The sequence below is a fragment of the Gasterosteus aculeatus genome, chromosome 21 (assembly GCF_964276395.1).
Source record: "Gasterosteus aculeatus chromosome 21, fGasAcu3.hap1.1, whole genome shotgun sequence".
In the NCBI taxonomy this organism is placed as follows: domain Eukaryota; kingdom Metazoa; phylum Chordata; class Actinopteri; order Perciformes; family Gasterosteidae; genus Gasterosteus; species Gasterosteus aculeatus.
In genome coordinates, this window is record NC_135708.1 from 16279905 (window position 1) to 16293617 (window position 13713).

The 13713-nt window shown below is 46.0% G+C and overlaps 1 protein-coding gene and 1 long non-coding RNA gene across 2 annotated transcripts in view; one reads left to right on the plus strand and one right to left on the minus strand.

The window, feature by feature from the left end:
• LOC120811955 (uncharacterized) overlaps window positions 1-6181 on the plus strand; it is a 29132-nt gene extending 22951 nt beyond the window's left edge. The window contains exons 2-3 of the long non-coding RNA XR_005710485.2: window positions 4069-4245; window positions 5536-6181. This is a non-coding gene — a long non-coding RNA (uncharacterized LOC120811955). The remainder of the gene's footprint in view (window positions 1-4068; window positions 4246-5535) is intronic.
• Window positions 6182-9422: 3241 nt separating this feature from the next.
• On the minus strand, window positions 9423-12808 carry chst2b (carbohydrate (N-acetylglucosamine-6-O) sulfotransferase 2b). Its single transcript, XM_040166823.2, has one exon. It carries the CDS (start codon window positions 12055-12057, stop codon window positions 10660-10662), a length of 1398 nt encoding a protein of 465 aa, XP_040022757.2. The 5' UTR covers window positions 12058-12808; the 3' UTR covers window positions 9423-10659.
• Between the last annotated feature and the right edge of the window lie 905 nt (window positions 12809-13713).

The following is a 13713-nucleotide window of genomic DNA, read 5'->3' on the forward strand; positions in this document are numbered from 1 at the left end:
ACTCACATCAGTGAACAGGCTTTTATTTTATTTTCTGTCGAAACACACTGCTGGCCATTAACAATCATTAACTCATCTATCACCCACCAGTGAGCTCGCCTGCTGTTTGGAGGAGCAGGCAGGAGAAGTAAAGCACAGAACTGCTGTGGACGAGAGCAACAGCGCAACGTTTCACCCGCAGAGCCACCGCGATAAATCAACATCAGCTCAAGGGTCAAATGTCGCTTAGTTGAACCTTAACTGAGCTTTTAAAACACCAAAGTCACCCAATGAAACAAATAAGAGGGGTAAGATTTTTTTTTTGTCAAAGGAGTACGGCTTTGCTTCTGTGTCGGCTGATTCCATCTTCTCAGGGATTAATTCCTCCTTCAGCGACACACTATCCCTTTATGGGGTAAAAGCAGTTCGTCCCCTGTGTAGAACTCGTAGAACCCTATTGTATTTACTTATTATTTCAATAGCTATTATACATTTGCATTCCCTGGCGTTGTAACATTGTTTCCCTATTGTAGTGCATAACATTTAAATAGCTATTATACATTTGCATTCACTGGCTTTGACTAATGGTCAACGTTTTTTTTTTCCATTTGAGCAGAGGTTTAGAGCTAGAAATAGTTGTTAGTCACATCCTTGTGGTTTCTTAAAGGCATTAAATCTGGACAATCGAAACTGGCAGATGGTGGTTGTTATTTCCACCTGAACTTCCATTCCTTTGAGCAATGAAAACAAAGCAGTTCAGATGTCTTTAGAGGATATTAAGGCACAATCAGAAAGAAAAAAAACACCTCGAAATATTTATTGTGTGTTATAGCTTGATGGACGTTATCATCCGTAGTTTAGGCCGCTTCCGTCTGTCGTGCTGAGAGACGAAGGTGATCGCTGTTAGAAAGGGACGATATCCGCGGCTCCCGGAGTCTCCTCATGCTCCCAACTGTCCCTCTCTGTCCACATGGGGTCCGGCTGGCGGAAATGCCAAAGGGCTGCTGGACTGACAGCGCTGGAAGCACTGACGGCTGTCAGCTTGTCTCCTTCCACCGGCGGCTGACAAACGTGAGATGTATTAGTCACAGTATTATTGCAGTTATTCCTGGTGTTTTCACCTTAAATCCCATGTACGCAGCAGAGTACGATCCCCAGCAGCAATGACATCCTACGAGGGAAAACATTCCCTTTTGAGCTGCAGCTGCAACATGGGAATAGAACAGAAACAGAAGAAAACAACGCACGCGACTCTTCTTCAAAGTTTAACGCACCAACATTGAGCTTTACAGGTTCTCTAGAGACTGTAAACACAACCCCTTATCAAAATAAAAGTTCTTCAGGGTGAATATGACTAACTCTGCTTTATTTACAGCCTTCTGTCAGTCAATTAGTATTTGTCATAAAGACTACATTTGTAAAGTGTGCTTTTGCTGGGAAGTGAGTTGTAATAATGCTCCGGTGCATTTAAAAAACAGTTAAAATGTCAAAGTAATAACTGTTAAGTTGGGTAGTTCAAGGTGGTATTTTTCTAATTATTCGTCGTGCGTCACATTAAACAATAGAAATGATAACATGATACTTGGACACCTGTTACGTGGGTGATAATTCATCATTGTGCAATAAGGGCAGGTTAGCTGAGATTCCCACAAATAGACAATAAACCTTTTTCTTATGTAAAGGGTTTGCAGCCCACTGCAACTAGCACAGATTTCACATGTGAAAGCACAGAGATACACACACACACACACACACACACACGACTGCCAATATTATTTTTATACCAGCTCAAGTGTTGTGGAATTTAGGTTAAAACCGCAGCGATAGTGAGACTCTCACTCTAGGTTTCAGTAGATCGACCTAAATACTGCAGGAGAGACTCGGCCGTGTATGGATTTTTCTTTTGTAACACTGCAGTAAGAGAAAGGGAAGCTTATGTTGTTTTTCTCTTTGATATAAACTGTCATCCACTGCAGAGTTGTAACACTGAGAGACGTACGACTGAGAAAGCCTGATGCAGCGCGAGTCCCGTGCAAAGCTTTGCGTTATGACCATAAACGTGTATCCAGTATGAATATGGGATGGTAACAACATACAACACCGGATGTCCTTTTCTCTTCGTGTAACGACAAAAGCATTTAAATGGAGTAATACAATGGCAGTGAAGACATATTTGTAAAGAAATAAGTAAAACCTATTTCAGTGTTAATCAGAGAAACAAATTACATTGGAACAAACTGTTCGATTACATATTCAAACATGCTTTTTGCTCCTTTGAAGTCATCAATCTGAAGGGTTTGAATGAGGACCTTCTCCTTCTTAGAATTCTACCTTTTATAAGGTTGCCGATGTTTTTTCACTCACTCTCATCACTTCACACACTGCAGGTGCTGATGTCTGCATTGTGGACTTCCTCTTCTCTTTTACCCCCTGCAAGAGTTATTTTTACAGGAGCGTGTAGTCTCTCACATTTCTCCTCTTTGAGTAGATAAAAGATGAAGATGTATCACCATTTACGGAAACAACTCCTGACCTGCGTAGTACGCAGATACGTGTATATCTTTTTGATGGTGCTTCCAATGCACCTTGATACGATGTGACAATTTAAATCTGTGTTGTGTGGGAAACAATTTGAGCCAGATTGAAATGGTTCACAGTCTGCCAGTCAGTTATTATGTGAAGATGTATATTCCCGTTGTGCACGAGGTTCATGTGGATGCCGGTTCTACATTCTGATTTGTGTTTGGAGGAGTGCACGCTGCCAAATAGGAAATCCTTGGGAATCCCAGCGGACGGTGACAACCCGGTGGGATTTGCAAACAGGAAACTGGAATGGATGATTTTCAGCTTTGGACAGCTTCCTTTTTCCAAACTCAGAGTACAGAGCAAACAAAAGGTCCCTGGGAGACTTTGACTTGTCTTTGTCCCCCGTCTCTGTCTCTTTGCTCTGCCTCGGCTATTCCTCTCTGTCTCTGAGCAGCAAGAGTGCAGACTGAGCACAGCAGAGGGTCTGTTGGAACGTTATTCACCCTGCATGTCGACTGCACGCTACTTGAGTACTTGAACTCATCGGAATGTTTGATAGCCAGTACCGCTAATCACATCCAGAGGAGATTTTCTCTTCTAGTGCAAGGAAAATGTTTTGCAAATAAACACATTTAACCGTAAGATGATTTATAAATGAGCCGTGTGTGCAAAGTAGTAGAGGTGTCTGTGACGTCTTCTCTCGAGGCCGTGTGTAGTTTTCCTTTCCTTGTCTGTGACAACAGCACTACAAAGACACATGCATGTGCACAGACACACACGAGCTGCATCACTGCTGCAACCCACCTGTTAGCGTCTGAGGCTTAAACTTTTATGCATGCATACAACCCGCAGTGATATTCTTCTTTTCTGCCATACAACGTGTTCGTATTAATAGCAACCTTCCTCCCGAAAGCCTGCATGAGTCATCGGCCCTGTGCAGAGCGCTTTGTCATCCTGGAACGTGCCCGGAGTTATTTCAGTCCAAGCGAAGCTCAGCGCGGGTAGATTGTGTCAGCACGTGAAGAGCCAACGGACAGAGCAGGAACCATCGACGGTGATGGTAAAGGACAGCGGACACAACTTAAAAAAGCCACCCCCTTCGCTTATTCTATTCTTTTTTCTTTTTTTTTTGCTCTACTCTCAGGTTGTGTTTTTTCACGCCTCATCTGCCCCTTTTCCTTTTTCTGTGGCCTTCAGCCCGGCGGCGGAGCCGCTCTGCCGCCACGAAATGCACCCCAGCAGGACGAAGGCAAAGCGCCTCGCATGCAATGCGTATAGAGCCGCTTGAGCCTGTCGCAGCCTGTCGCAGCCTGCCCCGTCCGGGAGGGCTGCATCCAGAAAGACACCTTTTCTGTTCACCTTAATCCCCGTGCAGTTTAACCCACCATTTCGAACTTGTTGCCTCTCTCTACTGCTCTGATAAGAAGAACTGATACAGATGGTGGAGGCAGGAGACAAATAAACAGCCCGCGAGAAAAGGTGGGAGGTGATAAAGACAAGAGTCGGTGTCGTTGCACTTTAGCCGTCTGATGAGAACCTCCTCTCTGCTGTGTGTTATTGCAGGAGCTCCTCGGTGAAAGGCCTCCGTGTCAGCGCATTCGAGCTGTGCGCCCGCAGTGTGGATGTTCAGTAGGCCTACATGTGCAGAAGCAAGGAATGCACGCGCACGCCGAGATGACGCCTTCGCCTCCCGATGAACGTTCACCTGGCTGACATTTTCCGACGATGCTGATTTAAACGGTTGGAGCCCGGCGCCACGCTGACTTCTGCTTTCGTTGCAGAGCCCCACGCAGCGCTAGGCTGACTTTTAAACAGGGTTAGCGGGAAGAATCAGACCCCTGGGATTTGTCTCCATCTCTTCTTCTTTGTGTTGTGTGGAGACCGGGTTTGATATTTGCTTCTTTTCTTTTCCTAGTGGTTGTGAAGGCAGACGGACCTTTATTTTGGGGTTAAAACACCTTATTGTCACTATTCATTAAAGCATGTAGGATTTATTGTATGTCATTTATTTTTTTGTCTTTAAATCTGCAGTGTCACCATTATCTTGAGTTTTATATTATTATTGTTTTTTCGACAGGCATTTGTTTTCTAATTCCCAAGACACAAAGAAAAGAACCACATATGCCAGTAGCAAACAACTGCCAATGCTTCAAAAATACAATAAGCATTATAATGAGCCTATATCTCTATAGACATAATGTATTCAGGCTCTTGTGCTTTCAGCTGTGTTTTCTGCTCAGATCTCCCCACTGAAGGGAACCGGACAGAATGAGCGATGCGCGAACACATCTGAAGACAATGAAGCTCCATTTGTTTAAGAGCTCATTTTAATTACCTCTAAAGTGCTACAGGGCGGTACTGCGTAATATTCTAATTCTGTATGTGCTTGACTACTGGCACACAGAGCAGAACAACACACCAAGGACCACAATATACAGAGTGCAGCATTTCTGCGAGGATTTACAGCGTCCTCGTCCACCACAGCTTCCTTTGCTCTGTTGTTTATTTCAAGACACCAAAGCAAAGCCAGAGGTCACTTCTGAGTGGGCCTTTTTGTCGAGACACCCACCCGCCCACTCAGCTCTCCCACCCCCCCCCTTTTAACATCTTCTTGTTTGACCTGGCTTATCTGCACCCTGTTAATGGGACCTGGGCTGGGCGGCTCTCTGGCATTACGAGGCCAGAGGAGTAGACGGCGGGGCCACTGAGGGTGGAAGGGGATCTCAGGGTCGAGGCGAGGCCAAGTCCGGGTCTTTCTTATGGAAATGCATGCGTGTAGAATCCACACAGGCACTACTGGGTGGGCGGGTTCTTACTTTAGCGAGACGGGACCTCCAGGGACTAGAACAAGATCTTCCTATAGAGCCACGGGACCCTTGGTCCAACTTGTAAAAGCTGAGGGCATTGGATACGCCCCGGCTGACCACCCAGGGGTGCAGGCTTTCAACATTTCCATCAGGCAGCGTGTGTAGCCACGCCAGAGGGTCCCAATGTGCCAACGGGTAACAGTAGTTCTCTCACGGTCTGCAGGTGGAGGCCGGACGCATCAGGAGGCCTGTGGCACCGTCTGGACTCCAAGTGTCCGTTCCCTGCTTTCTTCCCGAAAGCCAGAATCATCTGCTGGACCTCACAATGGTTGAGGCACTGGTCTGTGGAGGAGTAGCATACGGTACATTCCCGAAAGGAAGACCCCCCCCCGTGCACTACGCTGGCAGAACAAGCAGGAAGGTCGTGAACCGCTTCAGGTGCATGCTGGGTATGTGTTCACATGTTTGAGGGATATTCTGACAGCTTCTCCAAGTTTAAAGGAAAAGGAAAGGAAACAGCAATCGTGGCTTTGTTCACAAGCAGGTTTCACACGAGCCGGTTTAGTTGGACGGAGCCATGCCGGCTGTTTCCCTGTAGCTTCATCTTATTGACATTTTCATCTAACTTTACGTGCCGTTTACTAAAAGGGTGAGCCGGAATCATGTCCGTAGAGAATGTAGCTAAATTATTTGGATTTCGTTGGAAATGTGTTCACTTTTTGTGCTTTGCATTCTTTGCTTTAATCTCAATTTAATCCGAACAAAAACCACTACTGGATTACATTAAAGATTGTTGTTGAAGGATTAGTGCCAATGTTCCCGGTCAAACGCATTTAAATTCACTCTATTAAACTACTAAATACAGAAGAGATGAATGTGGCTGTGTTCATTCTGAAATCACTGTAAAGCACAGACCTAATGTTTTACTTTATGTTCTTCTTTCAGCTTCTGAGAACGTTGATTCAAGCTTTATTTTCCGACTGCTTATTGTCAAAAGAAATTCTTCGTCCTTGCAGAAATGTACGCTGGATTCAATGTTCAATCCTATCGCTCGGTGGAGGCGTATTCAGACTCCTACATGTTACATCTTCTTTGTTTCATTTTTTTTTTTCTAAGTGTATCAACACATTGGATAGTTCATCCCAGGACAGGACCGGGCTAGCATTAGTATCCACTGCATAGATAACTAAGCTATAACACACACATAACGTGACACACTGCAAACATTGCGGTGTTTGATAGCCGCGCCCGTCTGGCTTTGGTTAGATGTCTCCAACCAGTCATATATTCAACAGAATCTGTGTGTGTGTCTGTGTGCATGTGTGTGTGTGTGTGTGTGTGATGCCGCGTGTGAGAGAAGCTGTGATTAGGTTGCAAGGCAGAGGCCCGCTCATAGATTTCTATTCCTTCCAAATAAAAAGATACAAAAGAGATGCTCTGACCAGATAATTGAGCCTCGGCCCGGCTCGCCGGCGTCTCCTCCGCTTCCTTAGGCCTGGTCTTTGAGGCTCATTCGGACAAAAGTTTTTGCTCCAAAGCGGTGATTTTGCCCCGACTTCAAAGCCCGTCTGATCTCCCACCCCCCCCCCGTGGCTTCAGGGCTGGCAACCGCTGTTTTTGTTTTTGGCCCGGCATCCCAGAGGCCACCCAGGTTGGCCGCGTTACGCGGTTGGCTTGGTCTCCGGGTGAGCCTGTGGTTGTGAGTCGACCCTCTCCTGCTCCCATTTGTGGTGTTACGCAATATGCAACGGTAGCAGGCGTGAACAACGCTAAATAAAAAAAAGTCACAGAGGGAAGTGGCAGACGTTTCAAGATGTGTGTGCTGCTGACATTTGCCACTGTGCATGAGCAGCCTTTCCTGACGCAGTCTGGTCCCCGGGGAGAGGGTTGTGTTTGGCATTTGAATGTGGTAGCTGGTCACAATGAAGCCTATTTTTCAACGCGGTTGAGTAATTTGAGTTAGAGATTTGAACAATTTGTTCAAGGTGGGAATATGTTCGCAGAGCGAAAACGATACTCAAATAATAGAACCGATGACTTTCTCCATATATCTGTATCTATCCATTTGTCTGTCGTCCATTTAACAGTTCAGGCTCAGGAAAAGGTTATTCAGCTTTACACACACACAGGTCAGTAGGATGTTATTATCCGCCCCTATTCTACCTCTTCACCTTCGTCTCTGTGCTCTTCCTCTGTCCCTCATACGCGGTATTTATAGATAAATCCTGCCGGCGGAATAATGCACAAAATTTCCACTTCATGCATGTTGCCGATAAAAGCAACAGGGTAGTTCCAAATGGCATATTAGACAATTGTCCCCTGCTCTTTGTTTCACGCGCTTATGCCAGGGGATTGTGCACTTTTGTGCTGCCTAAGTACCACAATGTTACTTGATTACATTTTTTCTATGACTAAATAATTAGCATCCCTGCAGCCGCTCCTGGAAAGTCTTTCTTTGTTTCCCACCTAATTGTGGGCTTTCATTTCTTATTACAACCACCCAGTAGAAAATAATGACTCACTCTAACCAGTACTTTCTGACTTAGTCAATGAGCTGATTGGCCCTCTTCTGAACCTTTATGGACACTCAAAAACACATCAGTGAAAGATAACAACTACCACATGTCACACATCCCACTGAGTGTGCAGGTAGATACAGGTACAGGTAGATGTCCTCTGGTTCTGCCGACATTATTGCTGGTAGAACTGGAAGCATTAACAGTTTCACCAGGTCACAGATAGTTAAAGCCGACGCTCATCGGAAACCAGCAGACTTCCCCCTTCGGGGGGCGGCACAGAGACGCCGAGCAGGCGTCGCCGTCACAATGCTCCCCCCCCCCCAAAAGGTCACGCTCTCCCCCTTGTGCTGGAAGGCATAAGACGACAAACAGAGGGCGAAATTACAGAGGCCGTTCCTCTTTCTCTGCTGATGATTATCTCGATTTGTTTTGCTGCGGTTTCAAGGAAATAGAATAGAATCCTGCCATTGAGGGCTCGATAACTCAACCAACAGGAAGGAAGCTGACCTGTGAGGGCTCAGCGTAATTTTCATACAGCACGCAAAACACTGGATGTTAAGTCACATGTTAATTGCAAGTAGCTTCACGCCACTCAATTACATTAAGTCTTGGCTTCAAGCTTTAGGGAGAATTGTGATCGATTAAGTCACAAAATGTGTCTCAATCAGCTAAAATGTGATTTTTGTGCCAACTCTGCTTTCCTCTCACAGCTCCTTATTAAACTTGTATTACACTGTTTTCAGCTGTGATCATTCTAACTGATTCAAAATGTATTCCTCTGAATTTAACCCTTTCACGACTTGCTCATTCTTCGGCAGGCTTAAATAATTCCAAATGCTACGGTGTGTTAACAGCATTTGCCTCAGTCATTAGACCGTGAGCCTGCGTACTGCACGCATTCGATCTGTGAAGGTTCGTCTTTGTCCACACGGTCGTTGTCCTTGAAGTGAGGCCCTTCCATTTCATGTTGTGAATGCATGGGTGCACTAATTACATGCTCCTCCGCTGCAGTGCCCACTTGATGCAGAGAGACACAAGGCTTCCTCCTTTGATTGCAATGGCGTCTGAATTAATTTTTGTTCTGAGTTCTCAAAAAGAGATGCTCAAGCTTCACTTCAACCCCTAAAGTAACAGGTTTAGTTTTTGTTTCATTTGTCATTGTCGTACAATCGTACTAGTTTCCGTGTGAATTGCTGAAAGTACGAAAACATTTAATTTTGTATTCCTGTGATTAGATATGAATGTATTTTCCCATTTAAGCCAATTATCTGAAATCCATTAGGCTGTGTTGTAATAAAATTGAGGTTAAAGTATCTATAATAATTACTCCTGCCATCTAATGAATTCAGTGTTTCTGACTTTAATAATTAACATTTTTATGATGCATAATTAAAAGGAGTGTACGAGCACCAATAACATCACAAAGCAACATAAGTGTGGTGTCTTTTGTTGTTTCTTCTCATGCTTTTCATTTCATTTCAAGTGGATGACGGGACACACATTTCTCTCAATGGTTCCACGGTATAAGACGTTTAGCAACAAATCACCAAAAAAAAAGTAAACCTTGAAGTTAACAATGCAGATTTCATAGTTGCTTGCAATTGTTTTATGAGGAATGAAATGCAATCAACACGTTACTTAGACCTCAAGAATGCACATGCTGTGTTGGGCCGAGAAAAGCTGAATGCAAACAGAAACTCCACAGGGGGGCACCTTTAAGTTAAGTTACAGCGAACAGCGAGACGTGTGATGCTATTCCTGCACAATGGTTCTCAAACGACGAAGGAAGGCACAGTGATGCGTAATGCACTGAACTAATGGATGCCTTGAAACATCTCATAAGTGAAGAACAAAATGATTACAAACCTCTTAAAAAGACACGTTAATAGCGCACGTTTTCTTTTGATAAAATAGTATTGATTAAGGCCAGTGGCTCTCCGCGTTGGATTTTATTTGACTTTGCCTCATGCACCACACTTTGAGAGCCACTGGTCCGGGGCTTACGTTTCTGATCGGGATTTCGACATGTACTGTACAGCAGTATGGATTGTTCAACACAGACGCATGAACCTCCTCGGTAACTGTGAACTTTACTTGATGCAATAATCCCAGATCATGTGTTTTCATAAGAGCAAGCAATTGTAAACATTTCAAAATGTAGAACAGAATGGTTACACGGAGAGAGAGAGCCATGACATCATCCACAGAGCATGACATCATCCTACCAGGATTTAATGACAGAAATCAAAACAACTTCTTTTTTTTCAATCTAGAAATGGCACTACTGCCGTTCTGATGTAGCCTGGTCATCACACCTCTCTACTTATGGCACAGCAACAAACCAATTAATTGATTTACTTTAAATGAAACCAGATCTGACAAATACACATTAGCAATGAGCTATTTTTTAATCTTTTTTTTTCTTTCTTTTTTTTCTTTCTGTCAACTATTTTCAATTTTACAGACAGTATGGAGGCTGAAAAAAAACTGTTTTTTTGTAAGGTTTGGAACATTCAAAAATAACCTCAGAATATGCACTTTGAAGTGTCATCATAACTACATACATGAATGTACTTTTTTTTTTCCCATCGCTGCAGGTTGAACTAATTAAGCCATTGTTCACATTGTCAAACACATCCAATATTTCAGTATAAAAGAAGTGGTCCCTTCAAATTCCACAGCAGAGAGAAACACGATACATTCCAAATCTGGCCAGCGGAGCTCCTCAAACAATGAGTTAAAGTAAAGCTTTAATTCCACAATAAAAGGGGAAACGGCACTCGATGCAAAATGAACGTCAAATCAATCTTTGGTGGAAAAGTAGGTTTTCACAGTTTGGAGTAAGTCAGTAGTGATTTGCTCAAGTCCTTGGCCTCCCCGGAGGTTCTGACTCTTTCGTAGCCCAGGACGGACATGGCATGGTGACAGTAGTCCTCCACTTGTTTGATCTGCTGAATGCTGAGAACCGTTCTCCATGCGGTGGCGGCCTGTGTGGCGTTCCTGGACGAGACTATGAACGGTTTCGAGGACGAGCTGGAGCCACTGGTCATGTTGAGCGCAAATGACTCGATGTCGCGGTTGGCCGTGAGGTTGGCGAAGCGGTAGATGCTCCGCAGGGTCTTGACCGGGCTGTCGACCAGGTCCTCGTACCGCACCGCCATGTACTTTCCCTTCAGCCAGCTGGGTGGGTTCAAGGCAGTCCTCAAAGTCCTGGAGGTGCGGTCGCAGATCACCTCCATGGCTCCTATGGAGTGGTAGTCCGCGCCGTCCTTCTTGTTGGCTTTGTGACTCGGGTCCACAAAAGGTATCCGGCGTAGTTTGGGATCCCTGCTGCGGACCACCTGTAGGTTTTCCCTTATCAGGCCGTGTCTTGATTTGATCCTGGAGTTGGCCACTGCCCGCGGGTCTCTGACCAGGTGTATCACCTTCAAATCCAAGGATGGATCCTCCATGAGCGGGGCCAGCACGTTAACGTCCAAAATGCGAACCCCTTTAATGACTATGGTGCCGTATTTGAGGCACTCCTCCTCCAACAGTCTAAGGCTTTGAGGGGGGCACTTTTTACACAGCTTATCGTCCACCATCCCCACCACTTCCTTCCTGTAGGCTGAGCAGAGGGGATATGAACATACCACTTTATTGAGGGTGGCCCCAAAGAGTCCCAGGGAGGTAAAATTCTTGCCCCCGGGGCTGTTGTAAAGTTGGAACACAGACAGATCACAGCGGTACAAGGAGCTGAGCATGTCCCTGGCCGCCCCTTGCAAAGACGCTGCATCACCCGGGTACAGTTTCTGCCAGATGTGCCACATCGGCTCATACAAGAAGAACACTTCAGGGTTTTGGTTAAAAAGCTCCCCGAAGAAGGACGAGCCCGACCTCCAGGTGGTCAGAACGTAGATGAGCTGCCTCTTTTTAGCCAACGAGGGCCTGTACAGGTAGCGAATGTCCGACCTGCTTTGATAAGTGGTGCTCCTCAGTTGGTGATTGCACTGCTGCGGCACTTTGGTCCATTTATAATTGGCCAAGTTGAGCATAGTGAAGAGCAGCAGCAAGAAGTAGGCCATGAATAACACAATCCTCTTCCTGCGGAGGACTTTCATCACGATCCCGGGCTGCGCTATTATCTTGGTGTGATTCCTGTAGGTTTTAAGCTTCCTCCCGAAGCCAGCATCTTTCTCCCAAGGCGCTGTCAACTTCAGCGGTTGATGGTATTGTTTGCTTCTCATTTGTGCCCCTCGCAGTGGTGGCTCTCACCACCGGACACCGTAAGCTCCTCGCATCGACCGTGCCCCGACGACGCACTCCCCGGCCGGACAGCGTTCAGCCTTCACTGGGACCCCGATGCCCGGTTGCACGGCGGCCCATTAGGTTCGCGTACTCTGGAAGTCCAAATCGAAAAGCCCGTTTTGTTTTGTTTTTCAACTGCACTGCGCAACGCTCCTGGTGGCCGCCGACGGGGCGGCGCGCGCGTCGCGGTGGTTCCGTGCAGGCGGCCCGCGCTCAGAGCAGAGAGGAAGGAGCCCCCGTCGTGGTCACAGACGCCCTTTTTTTGTCCGACGTTCCGCGGAGGCATCCCTGCGCAGTTGCCGTCTGATGCATCCTCGTCGAAAGCAGCTCTTCTCCCCCCCCCCCCCTGCTAAGATTGGAGCATCGCGGACACAATAAGACCGTCACGAATCGGCGCGCGTTTTTCTGTTTTGGCTGCTCGCATCAACGCGCATCTTTCTTCGTTCTTCCTCGTTCTTCCTGCGGCTCCGCTCGTCCAACTAATACAAACTAGAACCGACTCAATCACAATACAAGGAGAAAGACCTGCCCACCGTAAGGGGGTGGGGGGGGGGGGGGGGGGGGGGGGGGGGGGGGGGCTCTCTCGATCGCCCTATTGGCCCGATTGGAGGCGTCGTGCGTCAGCGAGCCACCGCCATTGGATCCGCCGCACGTCAGTCCCGCTGCGTCTCCCTCCCAGCGCGAGCAATGGGAGACGGTGGGAAATGATGCTGTTGTTGTGCTTCCAGAGAGGCCGTGCCCGGCCTGCTGCATCCTTGTTTACATGCTCCACCCTTCTCTTTTTTTTAAAGGCATGCAGCTGCACACTTACACCAGGTGCAAGTGCTGAATATGGGACTGATGGTTAATTGGCCCAAAACGTTTCAAGCTCACCCGTCCCCTTTGTCTTGGTCTTTTTGTGTCTCACCGTAAGAAGAGACGTGTCTTTACATCCCTATTATGTGTGTTCCTACTACAGTGCAGAGAAGAATCGATATTTCAAATTACATTCATTTGTTTCCCCCTTACTACAGCCTCGAGAGGGCAGTCCCAATCTATAGAAAGACATTCAAAATGCACCGTACCCTGAAGGGAAAATCCTGGGATTGATTAGAAGTAAACTATAAACACGTCACAGTAAAGTATATTCTATTAGAGTAGTGTTGTTTGAGTTGAAATAATGAAGTATGTAATTGGAAACGATGAACAACAGTGGATCCAGTCACGGGTAAACAACTCAAAAGGGAATCAGCCAAGTTGTGACATCTAACAGCTGTTCCTGCGGAACTGATGAGTGAAGGGAAGCTGCAATGGCCGTGTGTTTGAACAGAGGAAACCACGTGCAGGTCGAAAACCATCTCGAGAGGGTTGCCAGTTAGGCAATACAGCATCGAAACAACGAACAAGGAAAGTGAAATAGGTGGGGCCCTTTGACCCCTGATGAGTAATCGCTATAGTATTCAGATTGAGATTCAATGATTTTATCGTAATATTTGGTGATTTAATTAGGATTAGCTATAACATATGTGTATATACATATATTGTATTTTTAGAAGAGACACAGGTCAGTTGCAGCTGTCTCTGCGTTATGAAAAGAGCTCAGATTAAGGTTGGAT